This window comes from Nycticebus coucang, chromosome 16 (genome assembly GCF_027406575.1).
Source record: "Nycticebus coucang isolate mNycCou1 chromosome 16, mNycCou1.pri, whole genome shotgun sequence".
NCBI classification, from domain to species: Eukaryota; Metazoa; Chordata; class Mammalia; order Primates; family Lorisidae; genus Nycticebus; species Nycticebus coucang.
Window position 1 is genome coordinate 64,876,083 of NC_069795.1, and position 20,436 is coordinate 64,896,518.

A 20,436-nucleotide genomic window follows, 5' to 3' on the forward strand; every position below is an offset into this window, starting at 1 on the left:
TGTTTCCACTAGCAAGGTGATGAACCTAACCAGCAACAGGCCTGTAGGCTGGTCCAAAGCGTGTCAGACACGCCTACATCCTGACTAGTGGGATCTGGGTCACTGGGGCAGAGCTGTAGTGACAGGTGAAAAGCATGCCTACCTCCTAAACTGGAGCAAAGCCAAGGCTAAGATTGTGACCAAGCACAGGTAAACACTCTTTCCCTGATGGTCTTTTGAAGGAAATTTGCTGCATGGTTCAATGCTATATTTCCCCAGTGCTTAGAACAGTGTTCACAAAAGTTAACAAAAATTAAATGCTTAAAAGTTAAAGGAAAGGGAAAAATGGAGACTACTAGAAGCCAATTTGAGGCACCAGGCTGAGCAATCGAGCTGTATAGAATTTTGTGTACTGCTGTATTTCTTTCCACGGCTATGCCTTCTGTTTCTGTCCCCTGATTTAATTTCCATTTGGAAAAAAAAGTCATTTGTGGCATATATTATGCTGTAAATGTCAACATCAAAAAGTAAAGAAAATCGAAGTTTCTGTCTTCAGTATTAGGATGGTTGTACTGATGAAAATATAAAGCAAATTTTAGATTTGAATTGCTTTGGGAATTCTGACTCAGTGAACATATGCCCCATTTTCAAAAGTGGAATAATGTTTCTCATTCTTTTTTTTCTTAACTCAAGAATAATTTTCTGTATTCAAATTCTGAAGATTTGGTATGTTTATGAGGGACATTGGACCACTCACAAAAGAAAGTTAGACATTTAGAGCAGCATTCTGGGTTACCTTCTGAACAAATCCCTCAAAGACCTGGAATTCATTTATATTTTGCATAAAATTCTAATGGGATTTATTGTCTAAACCTTTATCATACTCTCTGCCTTTCATTTATTTATTTTTTTTTTTTTTGTAGAGACAGAGTCTCACTTTATGGCCCTCGGTAGAGTGCCGTGGCCTCACACAGCTCACAGCAACCTCCAACTCCGGGACTTAAGCGATTCTCTTGCCTCAGCCTCCCAAGTAGCTGGGACTACAGGCGCCCGCCACAACGCCCGGCTATTTTTTGGTTGCAGTTTGACCGGGGCCGGGCCTGAACCCGCCACCCTCGGTATATGGGGCCGGCGCCTTACCGACCTAGCCACAGGCGCCACCCTCTGCCTTTCATTTATTAATTTCCCGATCAGCCTTGAAATTTGGGGGCTAAAAAATAGATTGGCATACTATTTTTTTCAAACTATTACATTGCATACAGGGTCCCTCTCAGAAACCTTGAAAACCCAGTGCCTTTCAGAACTCTTTGGTTAAAACCTAGAGTGATTGTGATTTGAATTGTCCAAGTACATCTTAAAAAAGGCTGGTATAAGTTTGCCAGGGGAACGACCCTGAACTGGGGGAAAGCAATACGTATAAAATGATGCAGGTGGGGTCGGCACCTGTGGCTCAAAGGGGCAGAGGGCCGGCCTCATATACCAGATGGTGGTGCGTTCAAACACAGCCCCTGCCAAAAAAATAAAATAAAATGATGCAGGTGATTTTGTAAGACCCAAAGGACATTACTTTTCCCATAAAGTCCTGTGGGAGAGACACGAGGCTTGATTTGAACATACAAGATACTATGGATTCCTTAACTCCAAAAACAGTGCCTGGCACAGAATCTATCACTCAGTAGGTATTTGTTGAGTGCTGTGATTTGAAGGGAAAGAACATCACGTGAGTTCTCCTTTTTCCCCCTCTTTTCTCCATGAAGGTTGAAAAGAATGATGAGGACCAAAAGATCGAACAAGATGGTATCAAACCAGAAGACAAAGCTCATAAGGCCGCGACCAAAATCCAGGCTAGCTTCCGTGGACACATAACAAGGAAAAAGCTCAAAGGAGAGAAGAAGGGCGAGGCCCAAGCCGCCGAGGCCGACGCGAAGGAGAAGAAGGACGGAGCCCCGGTCGCCGACGGGGTGGACAAGAAGAAAGGAGAAGGCTCCGGGGACGCGGCCGGCCCCCAGCCCGAGGAGAGCGGCCAGGCCGGAGAGACCCCCGAGGAGAAGAAGGGCGAGGGCGCCCCCGAGGCCGCCGCCCAGCCCTCGGAGGACAAGGCCGGCTCCGCGGAGACAGAAAGTGCCACGAAAGCTTCCACCGACAACTCGCCGTCCTCCAAGGCCGAAGACGCCCCAGCCCAGGAGGAGCCTAAACAAGCCGACGTGCCTGCTGCTGTCACTGCTGCTGCTGCTGCCACCGCCCCTGCTGCCGAGGACGCTGCTGCCAAGGCGACAGCCCAGCCTCCCACGGAGACCGCAGAGGGCAGCCAAGCCAAGGAGAAGATAGGTGAGCGCGCAAGGCGGAGGCAGCGGGGCCTGGGCCAGGGGGGAAGGGGGAGGGTCTATTCACAAGGCCATCCAGGGAGACAGGACACAAGTTAGAAGGTGTTCTCTGGAAATCAAGGGAAGCCGCGCTTAAGTCCCCAGTGTGGGAGGACTCCAAACAAGTTTACATTGCCAAATATCTCCAGGTCAGACAGAGAACGCAGGCAGGTCTATGTCACAGACAGTGTTAGAGACATCTGGCAATTATCTTACCTAGATGGATGTATGCAGTCCAATTAGATGAACTTGGTTAAAAATATTCTGTGTGCTGATAGACTTAGTTTAATAAGTACTTATTACGGCTTCATGTATTTTATGGATGGGAATTAGCTAATGTGATTATTTGGCTCCAGGAAATATTTGATATAAATACAGCCAACTTTTTACTGATCCAGATTATCTAGCGTGTGAATTGCTGGCAGCAAAAACATAATCTGTACCACCTTTCCCTGTCCCACAATATGTTTCTGGGCATTCTCCCCATCATCAATTGGTGAGTTGTATGTGTGTGTGTTTGTGCGCACGTGTGCGCTCAGAGAATGTTAATTGTAACATTAATTGGGGTCAAACATAATTAGGAAAATAAATCTGTTGATGTTTCCAAAAACAAAAGAAAAATCCCAAATCAGAACATGTGGTGGAGTCAAACATAAATTATCATTTTATTATGGCAGGCATTACATTCTATCACATGCATAAGTAATTGAGAGTTGAGCATGATTATAAAAAAGGTACTGGATTCTATTCAGTGAGGAGCTGTAACTTGAAAGTTGTTTTCCTTACTATTTCCCAAACAGCCTATACAGAATTAGAATAAACCACTCCCAGGGCAAGATAAATTTAATAGTCTGTCACTCCTAGAGGCTAGATCCACCCTTGACCCCCATAGAACTACAGTGGTAAAGGAAGCCCACAATCTCCACGATCTTTTTCTAATCTTACACTATCCATGAACACCTTCCAATGCCAAAGATCCTTGACGATAAAGTTGCTTTTGTACCAGTTTAAAAAGTTGTGTTTACTCCTTTAAAACTCCTTGCATTTAACTGATGATGTGTCCAAATATGGACTGGACCGCAGTGTGCTTCTTGGGAGAAGATCTACTCCATGAGAATGATCAGAGACATGTTTTGCCATCTGACCATCAGATTATGAAAATAATTATTGGATATTTTCCTTGATACACAGATTTCTTGAAAATTAGATTCTATAGTGTGGCAGATAACTATTTTGGATATTTTTAGATCTATTGTTTATCTAGAATTTATTCCTAAAATTCTGTGAGTAAGATGACAGATTATTTAAACTATCTTTGTTGTTAGTGTATTCTAGCTCCAAAATAATCACATATTTCTTTCTATAAGTGATGCATTTTAAGCCTTTATTCTAACTACATACCTGTCCCGGGGTCAGTGAGAACTTGAGGTTAAGAAGATGGGAATTTTTCCCTGGAAAAGGTAAGGTGTATGATAAAAAATGGGATGTGGGTTTTAATATATTCAGTAAAGCAAACTCTGTTAACTATTTTTCTTCATATTTAAGATTTGAGCCTCAGATATGATGTCTGAAAATCACTTTGCGTATCTAAAGATTACCTGTTGTGTCATTATCATAAATCTTAGGAATGAATATCTGACATTGCTCAGATCATAGTTATCAAATTGGCATTTCTAAAGTTATGACTAGATACAAAGACATGATGTGATTTTAGGTTTACACTCATTATTTGTATTAATAGAAAGAAGGACTTCTTGAATCAGTGAAAAGGCTAATATATTTTTAAAGAAATTGTTTTATTATTTTTCCAAGTTATGATCATTCTAAATGGATTAATAAAATATTTCATGTAGGTAAGTGCTTAATCCATTTCAAATAGTGTATGAAAATTGGTGACATTTAAATTATCAATAATAATTTTTTCTCTCATTCATATATTCCTCCTTAACTTTGCTTGCTCTGATTTATTTGATTAAAAATGTGTCTGGTCAGTGAGAGCATATAGAGATGGTACTCTGCTGTAAAGTTAATGAATTCTGATTGAAAAATGTCTCAGCCAGATTTTACAGTGTGTATTGAAAGGTGATTGAAAGCGTAGGTATAGTTAAACCTGAAGATAATCACGAGGGGTGATTTATTTTACATTGTTTCTTAGAGTCGTGCAGGTATTGTCCTCTGCTGAGCTTCTGAGATGCTGCCTGTAGTTTCTTTCTGCACAGAGGTATCTATTAGCCTTGCCTGCTGTATGTGACAAGCACAAATGACCCAGCTGTGATGAATCTCACGGAATCACAGAAACTGAAAGTGACAAGGAGATCTATCATATTATATCAGGATCAAATTCCCAGGGGCCCTGTACTGCAGTTCCTCTGTCTTGCTTTGGATTTCATTCTAATCTGGGTTACAACAGCAGTGCCAATTTTACTCCATTCAGCGTAATATTAGCTGTGGGTTTTTGTAGATGGCTTCGATCAGATTAAGAAATGTGCCACCTATGTCTAAATGCCTACCAACCCAGGAATGGATTAACAAGCTTTGGTACGTACCATATATATGCCATGGAATACATATACTAATTCAGCTATTAAAAAAGACAGAGACTTTACATATTTTACATTAACCTGGATGGAGGTGGAACACATTCTTTTTAGTAAAGTATCACAAGAATGGAGAAGCAAGAATCCAATGTATTCAGTTCTAATATGAAGATGGTAGATGATCTAATACAAGGTGGGGGGTAGGTAAGGGAATGAACAAGTAAGGAAAGGGGAGGAGGGTGGGGGATGGGGAGTCACAGTGTATGGCACACCTCTGGGAGTGGAACACAATTATAAGAGGGACTTTATCTAACAAATGCAATCTGTGTAACCTAATTCTTTGTACCCTCAATGAATCCCAAGCATTAAAAAAAATTATAAAAAGATTAATTAATTAAAAAAATAGAGTTTTCGGGTAGCATCTGTGGCTCAAAGGGATAGGGCGCAGGTCCCATATGCCGGAGGTGGTGGGTTCAAACCAGCCCTGGCCAAAAACTGCAAACCAACAACAACAAAAAAAAAAATAGTGTTTTCAACTGGCCTGTACCATTAGGAAATGGATGACTACCATGGCTTACTTTAGAATTCCATGGCTGTGTGGAAAAAGACACAGAAAGACAATCTAACAGGGCACAATTGGGGTGGAGAACAAAATTAGTCAAAAAAGAGAATCTAAGAAAATAATCTGTCAGTAAAAGAGTCAGGCTGGGCACAGTGGTTCACACCTGTAATCCTAGCACTTTGGGAGGCAGAGGCTGGAGGATCTCTTGAGGCCAGGAGTTCAAGACCAGCTTAAGCAAGAGCAAGACCCCATCTCTACAAAAAAAAAAAAAAAAAAGGAGAAAGAAAAAAATTAGAAAAGAAAGAAACAAAGAAAGAAAAGTTATTGGGTATAGTGATGCATGCCCCAAGTCCCAGCAACTCCCTAGGCTGAGGTGAGAGGATCACATGAGCCCAAGAGTTTGAGGTTGCTGTGAGCTATGATGATGCCACTGCATTCTAGCCTGAGACAGAGCAATACCCTGTCTCAGGGAGAAAAAAAAGAGAGTCAACAATTTTATTACAAATATGATCATTGTTTTAATACAATGTTTTGTACATTATAAATATGTATATATATTTTTTACTGTTTTTGGATTTCTTACAGGTGGTTGACATTTGCATTAGGGCTTTTGAAGTTGATTTTTTTTATTTGTAAATCATCTAACTATAACTCCCTCTCTTTGTTTAGCCACTTTGCCTACCCAGCTTTTTATGTGCCTATGACCAAAACATTTCCGTGTGCTTCTAATCATAGCTCTTTCATGGGAAGAGGTGTACTTAAAACATCTTTAGCACACTGCTCCCTTTCGCCATGATGAGAGAAATTCCAAGCCCCCTTTAATGACTGGGATCTCCCACAGAGAATGTCACTGTGCTCATTGATCCTCAGTGAAGAAATTCTGTTTTACCTCCTGGTAGCATATGGACTTGCCCCAATAGAGGACTCCAGAGTTTCTGCTCTGGCCATATTCTTTGATGTGGATGTACCAAGTTAACCCATCTAGGTGGCTATCAATAAGGGATATTGATTGGGTGTCTGCTGCAGGGCATGTGACTGCTGCTAGTAGGGAATGTTACTCCGAGTCACTCTAAGATGTTACGTTTGTTGATCCTGTCTGCATTTTGTTTTCGTGGTCTCGTTATGTCTTTCAAATTGGGATCATCAATAATGATCTGGAAAAGAGAGGGGTTTCCTTTTGCCATTCTCTGTTTGAATAGAAAAATTAACTTGGTGTCTCCCTACCTCTTTCCCACCTCTCCCTTTTCGTCTTCCTGCCTTCCTCTCTCCCTCTCTTCTTCTATTCCCCTCTCCCTTTCTTACATTCTTCTATTTTTCTGTCCTTTCCCCTTTCCCTTTGTATTAACTTTCTGCTGTGCTAGGTGTTAGGGTCACAAAGATGATTAAGATATGATCCTCAAGGAGTTATTTAGTATTGAAGGTGGGATGGACTTCACAGAGTATTGTTGACAGCAATCACATCAATAACTCAAGTACCTTCTGTACATAGATATGGAGTACTTCTACATGCCAACATGGGACAACATATGGATGAAATAGCGCTTCAGGGGCCAAGATACAGTTTGATGCATGTTATGAAAAGTTTTATATAATGTGTGTCTTGATAGTCAAATTATTAACCAAAAATATCAGTGCAAAATTTATAACTTCTAGAGTGATGATCACGTGTAAGAAAATGAATACCCGGTCCATAATTCTGGATTTGGGAAGATTCTTTGTTTCCCAGAACAATATTTTCCATAAGGCCCAAGGTAACCATCCAGTTTTTAGTTTTCTAAAAAATAGAGTCAATTCTATCAAGCTGTGTATTGGACGTGAGATTTCCCAAAGATATTTACACTTCTTTGGCAGGGTGTCTCATAAGCGGTTTTGATTTGAGATGTGGTTTCAACCACTTCCCAAATTTATACACAACTCATAAACAGTGAAAATCTTGGTTGTGAAGGTCCATAAATGATATTTATAAACATGGACACCCTGTCAGCTTCTCAGTGGTATGCCTCTTAAGTACTGTTGATTATTAAGCTTTTATGGAGCTCTTTTATATTGCAGGAGTAATCATTTTTATTGGCTTTTTTTGACCAAGAATAAGTGGCATTTGATAATATTTCTCTATTTTTACATTCCAAGGATAGGGGCAAAGTAAATGGTTATTCAGAGTCAGTCAGTGAGAACACAGAAGTTGAACTAGTCCATCTCTAAATCTTCACCTCTGCTTTAGCCCTGTGATTTTTTTTACCTCTCTTTTAAGAGACTATGATTTATCTCCATTTCTGCATTTTCTCTTTCTATATCTTAGCAGTTGTGACACTCTGATTTTATTAGGAAATAACTACCAGGACATTCCCAGTGCATTCTCTGTCCTTCATGCCCTGTAAGATAATACAGGTGAAAGAACGTTGAACTCAACCGAAGAAAACAGGGTTCTATTCTTAATACTAAAAGCTGTGAGATCTTAGACCAAAGAGCTGTAGGATATTAGATAAGCTACTGCTTCTCTTGGCCTGTTGTTTCATCCTTAAGAGGAAGGCCTGGGATAGTTGATTTGGGGCTTTTCTCTCAAGGGTTAAAATATAATAGGTAGCATTTAATAGGCATTTATTAAATGCCAAGTCCCGTGCTACATGCTATGTGGGGATTATCACACTTGATCATCATAACTGCTCCATGTAGTAATGTAGTTGGTAATTTCCCTTACCCTTTTATGGATGAGAAAGCTGAGGTTTAGGGAGGTTATAGCATTAGTCATTGTCAACAGTTAAAATGCAGGACTGAAAGGTGAGCCTTGGCAGTATGAGAGGTCGCATGCTGAGTCCTGACACCCATACAAATACTATTCTGGAAGAAACAAAGAGAAGAGAGATGTCTGCAGATCCCAACATCGTGTTCTAATCTATTTGTATAATTGGATGCCCCAGACTCTTGTCTGGGAATTATTAGTGACAGCATTTACAGATGAATATCCAGCAACTGCCATAATTCCTGATCAAAATTCCCTCGCAGCTATGTCACCCCAGAATTATTGGGAATATTAAACTAGTTTGAGACTTAGGTCCTTATTCCAAAAATGCTTCAAGTACTGTTTTATTAGACCTAAGAGAGCTGTAAAGATCAGTTGAAATTGATTGTCTTAACAGGAATTACTAGCTCCATCAAATATGCCAGGAGGAATTGAAAATTAGAAATTGGCATTTTCGTTTCTCAATCAGATGAAAATTATTTTATTTATTGTAAGTGATTCCCACCCTAAGTTTAGCTTTTCAGAATTGGTATCCATTTTACTTCCTTGATTATATCCACTCCCCTTTGAAGTGCATTTCCAAGAGTCCTGGCACCTTTATAACTTAATAGAAGAGACAATTAGAGAGTAATCACTAGCTCTTTAGTTCTTAGGAAAGTAAGCAGACAAAAGATAAGATGAAATGTATTCTAGCACCAAAAACTCATATTTTTAAGGCCTTTATCCCTTCTCTTATAACTCATATTAAGTTATTACTATGACCCTAAATAAAGTAGACTAATAAATAGAAAGCCTAGTTTTTCCTTCAATTTCAAAGTTGCAAAACTACATTTGAAACTAAAAACAATATTTCTTAAAACAGAATATTTTAAAGATATTAATACATATTCATCCAATATCTTCTCTTTTCCCTCTATGCACACATTCACTTGTGCACAAAATCCCAGAAGTATTAAAAAGAGAAAGAGGAAGAAGCTAAAACAGTAAGGGTCACACAATGAATCTCTGGAGTGGTCATCACTCTTATTTTGTTCTCACAACCATAGCTGCACTACATGAAGAATTTAGCTTCCTCTAAACAGACCTAAAAGGAAGGGAAGAAGGAAGCTAATGGGGCTATTTAAGCCTCCGAGGACTGCGCCCTTGGCAGTCTCTCAGGATTGTGTAGTTTATAGCAAGGATAAAGTGGTCAGGAAGGTTTGAAAGAATATGTAAGTTTGGTATCCTTCTTAGCAATGTTTGAATTTTGTGTTGAAGGAAAATGACTAAATCAGGTGCTAAACCTCAGACCAATTCAGAAAATCAAGACAGTTTGAAACATTGCCTTCAAAAAAGCTTTAGCCAGTTATTGACCTTCCTGCAATCAAGCTTGGCTCTCAAAGCAAGTAATTCATTGGGGGATTTGTTTGAAAGAATTGTCATCTTATATTTGGGGATGGTAAATATAATGCTTGTAATAGATCCAATACCTGTAGTGCCAGAGCAGTATATTTTCACCATAATAGACTGAAAACCACCTAAAATAAACAAATACTGCTTTCCACACTTAGTTCTGACATCTGTAAATGTGTTTTTTACCTTTCAGCTTTCACAAAACAAGTTTATAGTGGTAGACCACGGAGACAACTTTATAATGTGGGCATGTGATCACTTACTCAACCACTCTCTCTTTCCTACTCCCTTATTTTCTTAAGTATTAGATAGTGGGTTCGTGGAATGGAGCTTTTAATAGAGAATTTAAAAGTCAGAGTTTAGGAGCAAAGAATTTGGTAAGATTCATTTCTAAGAACATTTATGATTATACTAGGGGCCAAGCAGACAGCAAGAAAACCTCAGTGGAGTTTTCTAACCCCACCTTATATTTGAAATTGAAAATAAAGAGTTAAAAAAAAAAAAGAAAAGAAAGAGTTGAAAATAATGTTTTTTTGGCGTAGTTAGACTACTGACTCCTAGTCTTTCCTACAATGTCTCTGAGATAGACAACTACAACTATGGTGGCTATCATTTGCTGTCAATAGTTTTACTTCTGTCTTAGACAATTCATTATTGATTTATTATTATGTCCAACTTATTAAAGTAATTAAAATACCTTCAAGAATTTATGAAGTCTTGAATTCTTGTGTAGATCAATGGATACACCTGACAGCATCTGATAAGCTTCTCAAAATTTTGTCAATGGACTATCATTATTATAAATATTACATGAATAAGCTAATCCAGCTTTCCTCTAATTCTTTTTTAAAGTCTACATTTACAATACTGGATCTATGACCATTAGTGAAATTAACTAATAGGCCTAAGTGTTTGGACTTTCAAACATCCCAAGAAAAGATGGTATACATAATAGAGAAGTCAGGTATGATTATCCAACAATTCTCACACTTATTTTTAATCTTCAGGTCACAATTAGGGGATTGTGGAAGATAAAATATATTGATTTGATTACAGCATATCATGCTACTTGGAAGGGAAACTGCAGTTCTTCGTTTTGGGGGGAAATACTAGTCTAGAAAACTATGTCTTCCCTTATAAATTACACTCAATATTCATTCCTATTATTTCCTGGTGGATTATAGTGAAGTAACTTTGAAGATTAGTTTTTATGTTTCTGTTTTTTTGTTTTTTTTCCCCCAGTATGTTGGAATAGAAATTAGAAGCGATTTACCTAAAAAGATCCCTTCCTACTGACATATGATGAATGTGTATATATCTCTCAGAAACATTTTTTATAGCTCTGAAAAAACTTTTCTCCTTGTCATGGGGTATGGAAAGGCAAAGAATATAATTTAGATATGTTTAAGCACTGTATTCAACCCTTCTGCTAGTTTATAGACACATATGTGCACGCACACGCACACACACACACAGACACATTCTTAATATGGAGGGGAAGGCCCAAGAGTTTAGGCTGTTGAAGACAATTCAGAAAAAGAATAATCATTGAAGCCAGCAAGAAGTGAGAGTCGGGGGCGGCGCCTGTGGCTCAAAGGAGTAGGGTGTTGGCCCCATATGCCAGAGGTGGTGGGTTCAAACCCACCCTGGCCAAAAAAAACCAAAAACTACAAAAAAAAAAAAAAGAAAAGAAAAGAAGTGGGAACGGGGAACAGCTCCTTGAACATCACTCTGTCTCTCTGAGGGTGGGTGGGGACTAATAATTCTTTCTCTGCGGGCCACGTAACTAGGATGGTGTCTGTGAATCTATACAACTGCACAGGGCCAGGGCCAGGGCCAGAGTTAGGATTGGGGACTAAAATTATGTATGACAAAATTTGTAGTGTCTAAAAATTAAAACTCTGATTAGGCTAGTTAGGGGAGGATTATCCAGGAAGATTTCTTGATGTAGAAGTTTCCTCAGCTGAGTCTTGAAGGACAAAATGTATCTAATAAAAAGGGACAGCGTTTATTTAAAAACTAGAGAAACCACCATTCATTCAGATTAACATGAAAATACAAATAAATTTAATTCAATTCATAATTCTACAGCAGCTCTTTAAGATTAATCCTTAGTGGACATAGCATTTCCGTGTTCTGTTTTGTCTATTGTTGAACTTCTGCACCTGTAACAGTGATTTGCATGAATGATATTATGCAGTTGGGAAAATCCTGCACAGACCTAGGAGAATGAATGCAGAGACTCTCTGGAAAATTCTGTTGTTGCTCAGAGCCATACGTCATGCTTGAGATTGCCAGAATTCAAGCCATTTAGGGCTTCAGACACCAGTGTGAGCGTTTTGCATTATGTTGAGAAACATATTGAGAACTAGAGGAAATCAAGGCTGTTCCCTTCTGAAAGCAGGTGATGAATTTCATTCCAGCCACACCAGTGACCTGTGGATGGCTCTTGCCAGTGTGTGACAAGCACACCCGGGGAAGAAATGATCTGCCAGGTTCCTTGGCTCCTTTTCCTCATCTGACGCATTTAAGTAATCTTTGCAAGATGTGTAAGCATTTCCTAAACCTGCTGTTGCCCCACTGCGGGGGGAATTGTTAATGTGTTCCCAAACCAACAGTGTTAGGGTAGAGATTAATAAATAGGCTTTCTTATTCCTGTTGCCCCTTCTCCTTTCCCACAGTAGTATAATATTAATTCTTGTGCAGCCCATGAGCTCTGCAGACTACAGACCATAGGGGACATTGAAGTGGGAGGTTGAATAGATTCTTTCTTACACATAAGCTGTAAAGTAACTTTAGTCTATTTGGTAGAAAGACAGCTCTCCAGGTTGTGAAACTCTCTATTCCTATATAAAGGGCTAAGTCCACAGCTGAGTAATGTGGCTTCAGCATTTTCCCTGCTGGTACAGTCAAATCCTTTCAGAAGGAAAAGCAGCAGTGGAAGGTTTTTGTTTCTCTCGTTCCTTCTCCTTTAGTACTGATGGTTTAACTACGATAGGTTTATAGCAGGACAAGAACCTGGCTTCTATTTGAATATACAAGTTAGTTTCCCCCCCGTTTTTTGTGGTTTTTTTTTTTTTGCCATTTTTTACAAAAGGAAAAACAGAGGATAAAAAATGAAGCAGAACCTTGCCACTTTCCGATTAGCTCTTCATTTCTGCTTTTCATCCCAGTAAAAAGTAGACATTGAAGGTGCACCACTATATTTGTGGTAAATTGATAGTTGGTACAGTTGTCAAATTACATATTGCTTTGGAAAGACCTGAGGTGAGAACCTTGTCTATTTTCCTAACCTTCTGATAAAGTAGATTTTTCAATATGAGTACCATATAATAAATGAAGAAATTGTTTTTCATGTTGAAGGTGAAACTGGGACTCTGGTTATGTGTGTATTACGTCAAAAGTCTCCACTCTAAGGTTAATTTGAAATCTGATTAGAATGAGCATTAGCACATTTTCAGATATTGTGGGGTATTTAAGATTAATAATTATTTAATTTATTAATTTAAGATTAATACATTAAGATTAATGCTTCTCCCTACTCTTGCCTTGTATTCGTTTTAGTCATTGGTCATTTTCCCTGAGGTGGCTGATGACTGCCCGTGGATATATAAGTAAAATAAACCAAAGCATAAAGCATTGATTATAATTTTACTTAATATCTTCCATGGCATTCTGGTAAACTGGCTCTCCAAACAAAACAAAACAAAACTCAAAAAGCCCTTATTTGTAGTTTTTGCCTATTTCCATGGAGTGAATACTTCCATCATGACTAATTTCAGGCTCCCAATGTGTTGTCACTAAACAAACATTTGGGAAGAGATGCTAACGCCTTGCTCTCAATAGTCAACACGGGCTGCTTGCTCCAGCATGCCCTATGTTGATATATTTTAACAGTTTAATAATTTTTACTTTTGGTTACCCTACAATGCTAGAACAGTATCAACTCCCAAATAATGTCTCAGTATGGAGCACATAAATATCTACTTGTAAAAGGATTTTGGTAATGTGATGCTATGAGATGCTTTCAACTTTAACATTTGCAGTCTTTTCTCCTGAGCGTAATATCCTTATCAAAGGTTAAGGAAAAAGGTAAAGTTTAGAATTGTACCTGAATTTAACTAGAAAAATATTTGCTACTAAAGGAACGGATACATTGATCTCAAAAGTGTGATCAAAGCTGTATCTTTTTAATAAACTGAAAGACTTTTTATCCTTTCATAGTTTTAGAAAGTATATATGAGTTTATAATAAAATGGATACTTAGGAATTTTAAAAATGTGTTAGGAGTAATAATCGTATATTAAATTCTCAAATCTTGGAACCTAAAATATTTAACTTTAGAATTTTCTTCAAACCTCTTCCTCATGATTAGTATAGTTCTAAAAAATTAGGTGTTTCAAAGGAAAAAAATGGGAATTAACAAAACAGGTATGTTAGCCAGGTGTGTGGCAGGTGCCTGTCCTCCCAGCTACTCATGGATGAGGCTGAGGCAGGAGGGTGACTTGAACCCAGGAGTTGAGTCTGTAGTAGACTATGATTGCACTTGTGAATAGCCAGTGCACTCCAACCTGGGCAGTATAGCAAGACGCTGACACTGTTGAAAAGAGGAAGGGAGGGACGGAAAGAAAAAGGGAGGAAAGGAAAGAAAGGGAAGGGAGCCATGTTGATGAAGGCCATGACCTTTTCTCAGCTGGCTTTTCAGAAATGAATTCATGATTCAGATTGCATTGTAATTATTGCTGAATTTTGTATCCTTGAACACAGTGGAAGAGTTGGCTCTTTCCTTTCCTCATGGTAATTTTTAGTGCGAATGATGCTTTTAGTGCTAGAAGGAATATTGTAAAACAATGTATGGAGGAAGAATAGGGTCAGGTTAGTGAGTAATTATTGAAGGCAGAACTTCCAAAATCATTGGCATGGACACCATTTGTTCAATTAAGTTTAAAATGTATGTACTGAACCCTGCAGCAGAGCTGCTCTGAGGTAGGGAGAAGTGGGGATAGCTGAAGATACCTGGAGCTTCCTGTCCTCTGCTTCTATTCCTCCCTTGTAGCTAGATTTTCTTCTGAGCCCCAAAGTACAGTTTGAACAGAAATTTAAGGAATTCCTCTGCTACTGACTGTCTATGTGTAGACGGCACAATGGTCAATGCCGGTCAATCCTGTTTACTGTAAGGTGGTCTTCACAATGAGTATGGGTAACTGATTATATAGTAGATTAGTGTAAGGTCACAGATTAAAGCTTCATATTGTAGGTCTATTATTTAGTCACAGACAGGATTAGTCTGAGTAACCTCTAAACATGGTATTAGGTAATTAGACAATGTTCTGTTTTATTTTAGGTCCAATAGTATTAAGGATATGCAAAGGTTATTTTCTAAATGTTATACAGATAATAAACCCAAAGAAAATTTACTCTCTAAAACCTTATTTTGAAACCCTCCATCAGTGAATTTTGGGTGTTGCTGGAGCCCTGGAATTCCATGGAGCTGCACCATAGAAGCGGCTCCTGGGAATCCGGTTGTTTGGCAGAGGCCTATTGGCAAGGATTTGGGTCCTCCACTGTCCCACACTCCTCTATGCCCAACCAAGCTGTGCGGAATCTTGGTAAAACTTTGACATTTTAGAAGATAATCATTAAAAATTACTGTTCTAAACTTAGGCCAATTTCAGAAGATCTTGAATTTTGACATGAATAAAACTCAACTGAACTCTTCTTTTCAGACAGGATTACTTAGCTTAAATTTTTTATTTTACAAACAGATGACCTTCCCAGATATATTAAAAAAATTACTCAAATTCTAAATGTTGGCTTATAGTGCATGTTACAAACAAATGATATTTAGAGAAATTTAGGTGACTCATCTAGGTTATTAAATAAGGCTATGTAAACTTAGTATATCCATGGCTTCTAGGTGTTTAAGAAAAAGGAACAGACTAATAATGCAATAATGTTTTTTAGCCTTACTCTAATTTGCAACATTATTGTATAAACAAAGCATTCCTTTGGGTGGGATACTACTTACAGTATTCTATGCAATTTTGAAATAGTCACAAAAATAAGATTTCTAGAAGGTTGAAGCCCAAATCTGTCTAAAAAAATTCTATCATCTTCCTTTCTCTCTCTCTTCAGCCTCAGTGGAGAGTAGCTGTTTGTGCCTGTGTCTAAACAGATGCCCAAAAGGGAATCACCTGCAGGCAATGGGGCCAATTCTTGCCCAGGGTAGACCTCCGAAAGGTCATTTCAGTGATTAACATACAACCTGACACAACCCAATAATCTCATCATCATTTTAATCTTAGAGTCTGCAGGGCCTTGGCTGCTTATGATTTGTAACAGAGTGCTCTAGAAATGACTCATACAAAGCTACACACTTACACCTGTTCATATCAATACCATGCATAAAATCTTCCAATGCTTACCTTTTGCAACCCGAATAAAATCTAAATAATGAACATAGCCCATGGGGCCTCATATGATCTGACTTCTTACTTCTCTGATCTTATGTTTTTGCAGACTGTCTTTCTTCCCTTTTCTCCAACTTTCTTAATGTCTCTTGAAAACATTCGATCTGTTTCTGCCCCAGGGCCTTAGCACTTGCTTTACCCTTGATCTTCCCATGGTCCCCTCTTAGCACTTGGGACTCCATATGAATGTCTCTTGGTCAGAGAAGACTTCCCCACCACTTGCTCAGAACAGCCCCACCACTGCCAGCCCCACCATTTTTCCATAGTCATCTCAGTGCCTAAAATGACTGTGGTTACCCATCTCTGATGTGTTTATTGCCTCTCTCTCTCACTACACTTTCCATCCCTTGAAACCAGCCCTCAGAATAGAGTCCAGCACATGGACAGCCCTCAATGGACATCCACTGATTGACTAATAATGTGTATTTCACCTATGGAGATTTCTCTTGATACACAGCTTGAAAGAGAAAGAATCATTGCATTTTCCTAATTTGAAGCCCTGCAAAGAAAGCTAAGCATTTGTCAGGCAAATGCCTGTATTTATTGCTTCTATTCCAACTCTTTGAAACTTTATATATCAGCACCTTCTTTTGCGTGACCTATTTCTGAATATCTTCCAGACACCCAGACACTCTTGATCTGGAGGAGGGCATTTGACTCAGAAGAAAAGTTGGTCACAATGTGAAAAAGGAGTGTGGGGTCCTAAGAAGATCCAGGTGGGATTATAGGTAGATATTCTCCACTTAATTACGAAAAAGACAAGGGAAGAAGAATGGGGTAGAACTCAGAAGTAAAAAGAGGGAGAAGAAAAGTAGAAAAGGACCTGAAATGGAGGGATCAGGGGAGGCAGAAAGCATAAGAGAGAGAGAGAGAGAGAGATGGGTAAAAAAGAAAGGCTAGAAAAGAGAAGGAGGTTCACTCGGGGAGAAGGCAGGAGGCCCGGGAAAGCTGGAGCAGTGAAGAGAAGGTAAGGACAGGGACTGAGCTGGCTATGCCAAGAGGTGGGTGTCGTTCCCCAGAGCCCTGCTGCTAATAGGCCACGGCCACAGGCCAGGCAAATTTACTTTCCTTGCTGGTTAAAGGAGATGGTTTTAAGGTATCTTCATCTCTGGGGCTGGATGGGTTTCAGGAGGATCCTTTAATCTCCTGAAATTATTTTCCACATGTTACACTGTGTGTGCACATGGGTGATACTCTTGGTACAGTGTCCTTGTCTTTCATCAGATACTCTACTGAGACCATTACAAAAAAAGATGATGATCCACTATACTTGAACAGTCTCCAGGAGAAGTTATATATGTGTGGTTCTTAAAAAGACAGGGGCTGAGCTGGGTATACCAAGAAGTGGGCATGGTTCCCCAGCTCCCTGCTGCCACAGGCCAGGCAAATTTACCTTCCTTGCCTAGATTAAAGGAGACGGTTTTAAGGTATCTCAGCTTCACAAATAGCAGGCCTTAAAGAGTTCCTTGGCAAATGGATTTTCTGTCTTTGCACAGATCTAAGTGGCAGATGCGGCCTGGACTCCCCAAGGAGAAACCCCCCTCACCCCCTGCCCTCTATTGTCTAAGCCCTTCTGCAACACCAGTCTCCAGCCAGCTCTGCCTCCACAAACCAAAGGACACTGTCTCTGCTTACTTTCAGGCATGAAAAGAAAAGAGGAGTTGAGTTTCATCATTCCACAGTTTTAAGTATAGGTCTTTTGCTACACTGATTCAGTTATAGACTCTAAAGTGTGTTTTAGAAACATTTTTTTTCCTCGAGTGTCTATTGGATAAACAGCCTTGGAATTGGACAGTCTTGGGTTTAAATTTCACTTTATGCTACAACGATTTAACCTCCAATGTCCTTTATTTATAAGATGATGATAAAAACATTATCCTTAAACAGTTATTGTAAGGATTTTTTTTAATGTTCTGCTTTGTTTCCTTTGTTATTATTATTACTTTAAAAATTTTTAATCTCATTTATTTATTTATTTATTTTATTGTTAAATCATAGCTGTGTACATTATTGCAATCAAGGGGTACAATATGCTGGTTTCATATACGATCTGAAATATTGTCATCAAACTGTTCAACGTAGCCTTCATGGCATTTTCTTAGTCATTGTATGTAGACATTTGTATTCTGCCTTTAGTAAGTTTTGTCTGTACCCATTTTAAGATGCACCTTAGGTGTGACCCCACCCATTATCCTCCCTCCACCCTAACCTCCCCCCTCCCTTCCCCTTCCTTGGCCCTTTCCTCATAGCTTTGTGGGGTATATAGTCGTGTATATATAGTTGGGTTATAGCCTTCATGTGAAAGCTATAATTTAGCTTCATAGTAGGGCCGAGTACATTGGTATATAGTCGTGTGCTATAGTTGGGTTATAGCCTTCATGTGAAAGCTATAATTTAGCTTCATAGTAGGGCTGAGTACATTGGATACTTTTTCTTCCATTCCTGAGATACTTTGCTAAGAAGAATATGTTCCAGCTCCATCCATGTAAACATGAAAGCGGTAAAGTCTCCATCTTTCTTTAAGGCTGCATAATATTCCATGGTGTATGTGTACCACAATTTGCTAATGCTGTAACATATTTAAAGAACCACATACAAAGTAGGTCCTCAATATCATTTTGCCTTACCTTTCTTCTGATAATCTGGAATGATTGCTTCTCTTATCATACTCTCCTCTCCCTATATGACAATCCTCTTGGCAAATATTAAAATTGGAGATGGTAAAAACAAGGATCATGTGTCATCTTCCTGTAGGTAACATATTTAGTAGAAGAGATTTGTTCATCTGATAAATAAAAAACATTTTTTTATGATCAAAATGAAATATTTCAAAAGAAAAAATGTATTACTCAGTGGATCCTGCAACAGTAGACAAAGAATCGCAACATCTATGAATTCAGCCAAATCTTTACCTCAGACGCCTGTAGTACAGGAAAAGATCACAGGTCTTAGGACCAGACTTATCTATGCTTGAATCAAAGGCCTGGTCTCTAACCGGCCCTGTGTCGCTAGCTCAACATCAATTTTGTCATTATGAAATAATATCCTCATTGCTTATTCTGATGGTTGTTAGTATTAAATGGATTTTGTGTAAAGTGCCTATTATGGTATTTTATTGAACACATACTAAGTGCCTAATAGGAGGTCCAGTTGTTTCTGTTCCTTTCAATTGAAGTTGTTGGGAAATCATTTTCTCTTTGCTACTACACCTGATTTTATGGAGAAAATTAATGTGGAAATAGAACTTGATTTGTGGCCATCAAGAGAGACATATAATGATTTGCAGTCCCTTCTGGGAGTCACACACTATTCTATTTGGCCAACCTGGTAGCTCAGCAACGTTACCGACTTTCTACATTATCAGTAATGATTGAGCCTGGAAGTCAGCCAAGGGCACCAGGTAGTGATGTTAGGATTAATTTAGGCTTCATGTAATTGGTCCCTCAGAAACTGCAATCTGGGGATTCAGCAGAAAATATTGAGATCCCTTAAGGGAAATGCCTCATACACTCTTTCTAGGTCGATAGCAGCTATATACTGTCACATTTTGGATTTTAATCCTATAGTCTGAGACCTAAAAGGAAACCTAGAAATTGTCTAGGCCTGGGGCTGGATGGATTTCAGGAATTTAGGCCTGGGGCCGGATGGGTTTCAGGAGGATCCTTTAATCTCCTGAAATTATTTTCCACATGTTACACTGTGTGTGCACATGGATGATACTCTTGGTACAGTGTCCTTGTCTTTCATCAGATACTCTACTGGGACCATTACACAAAAAGATTATGATCCACTATACGTGAACAGTCTCTGGGAGAAGTTATATATGTGTGGTTTTTAAAAAGATGAGGCACGTTCCAGAATTTAGGTTGTATGATCTGTCCATGGTCACACGGTGAATTAGCATCAGAGTAGAGGAGATAAACCCAGATGTCCCAAGGACTATATCTATCACTCAGTTAATTTGTATTTATTAATATGTATACTTTCCATTCTGTACTAGGCATTGTGAGGAATGTTGTGATCTGACCAGAGAAGAAAGTAAGTCCCTTGAAAGAAAAATAAATAAAGGACCAGTAAACAAGATAAGTACGGGCCTGTTTATAAGCTGAAGGCTGTAATTGTGGAGAAGGAAATCAGAGGCCAGGATACTGGGTAGAGTCTGAAGAGAAGAAATGAGTATCATTATGGAGTGTTGGTGAGGACACTGGCCTCTTGTGTCAGTAAAGGGAAGGTGGGATGTACTGGACGTTGAAATAATCAGAGAATTTCATATTATTTTTGCCTCCACAATGACTCCAATGTCTCTATAATAAGGGCTATACAATGCATAATCCACACTTAATAATCCAGTTCAAAAACAAATACTTTTAGTTTATTCATTAAGGTAACTTTC

The 20,436-nt window shown here is 38.9% G+C and overlaps 1 protein-coding gene across 1 annotated transcript in view; it reads left to right on the forward strand.

Moving 5' to 3' along the window:
• The window catches only part of GAP43 (growth associated protein 43), a 96,939-nt gene that overhangs the window by 47,890 nt on the left and 28,613 nt on the right, over positions 1 to 20,436 (forward strand). The window contains exon 2 of the mRNA XM_053565629.1: positions 1,737 to 2,307. Coding sequence (XP_053421604.1) covers positions 1,737 to 2,307 — 571 coding nt within the window. The remainder of the gene's footprint in view (positions 1 to 1,736; positions 2,308 to 20,436) is intronic.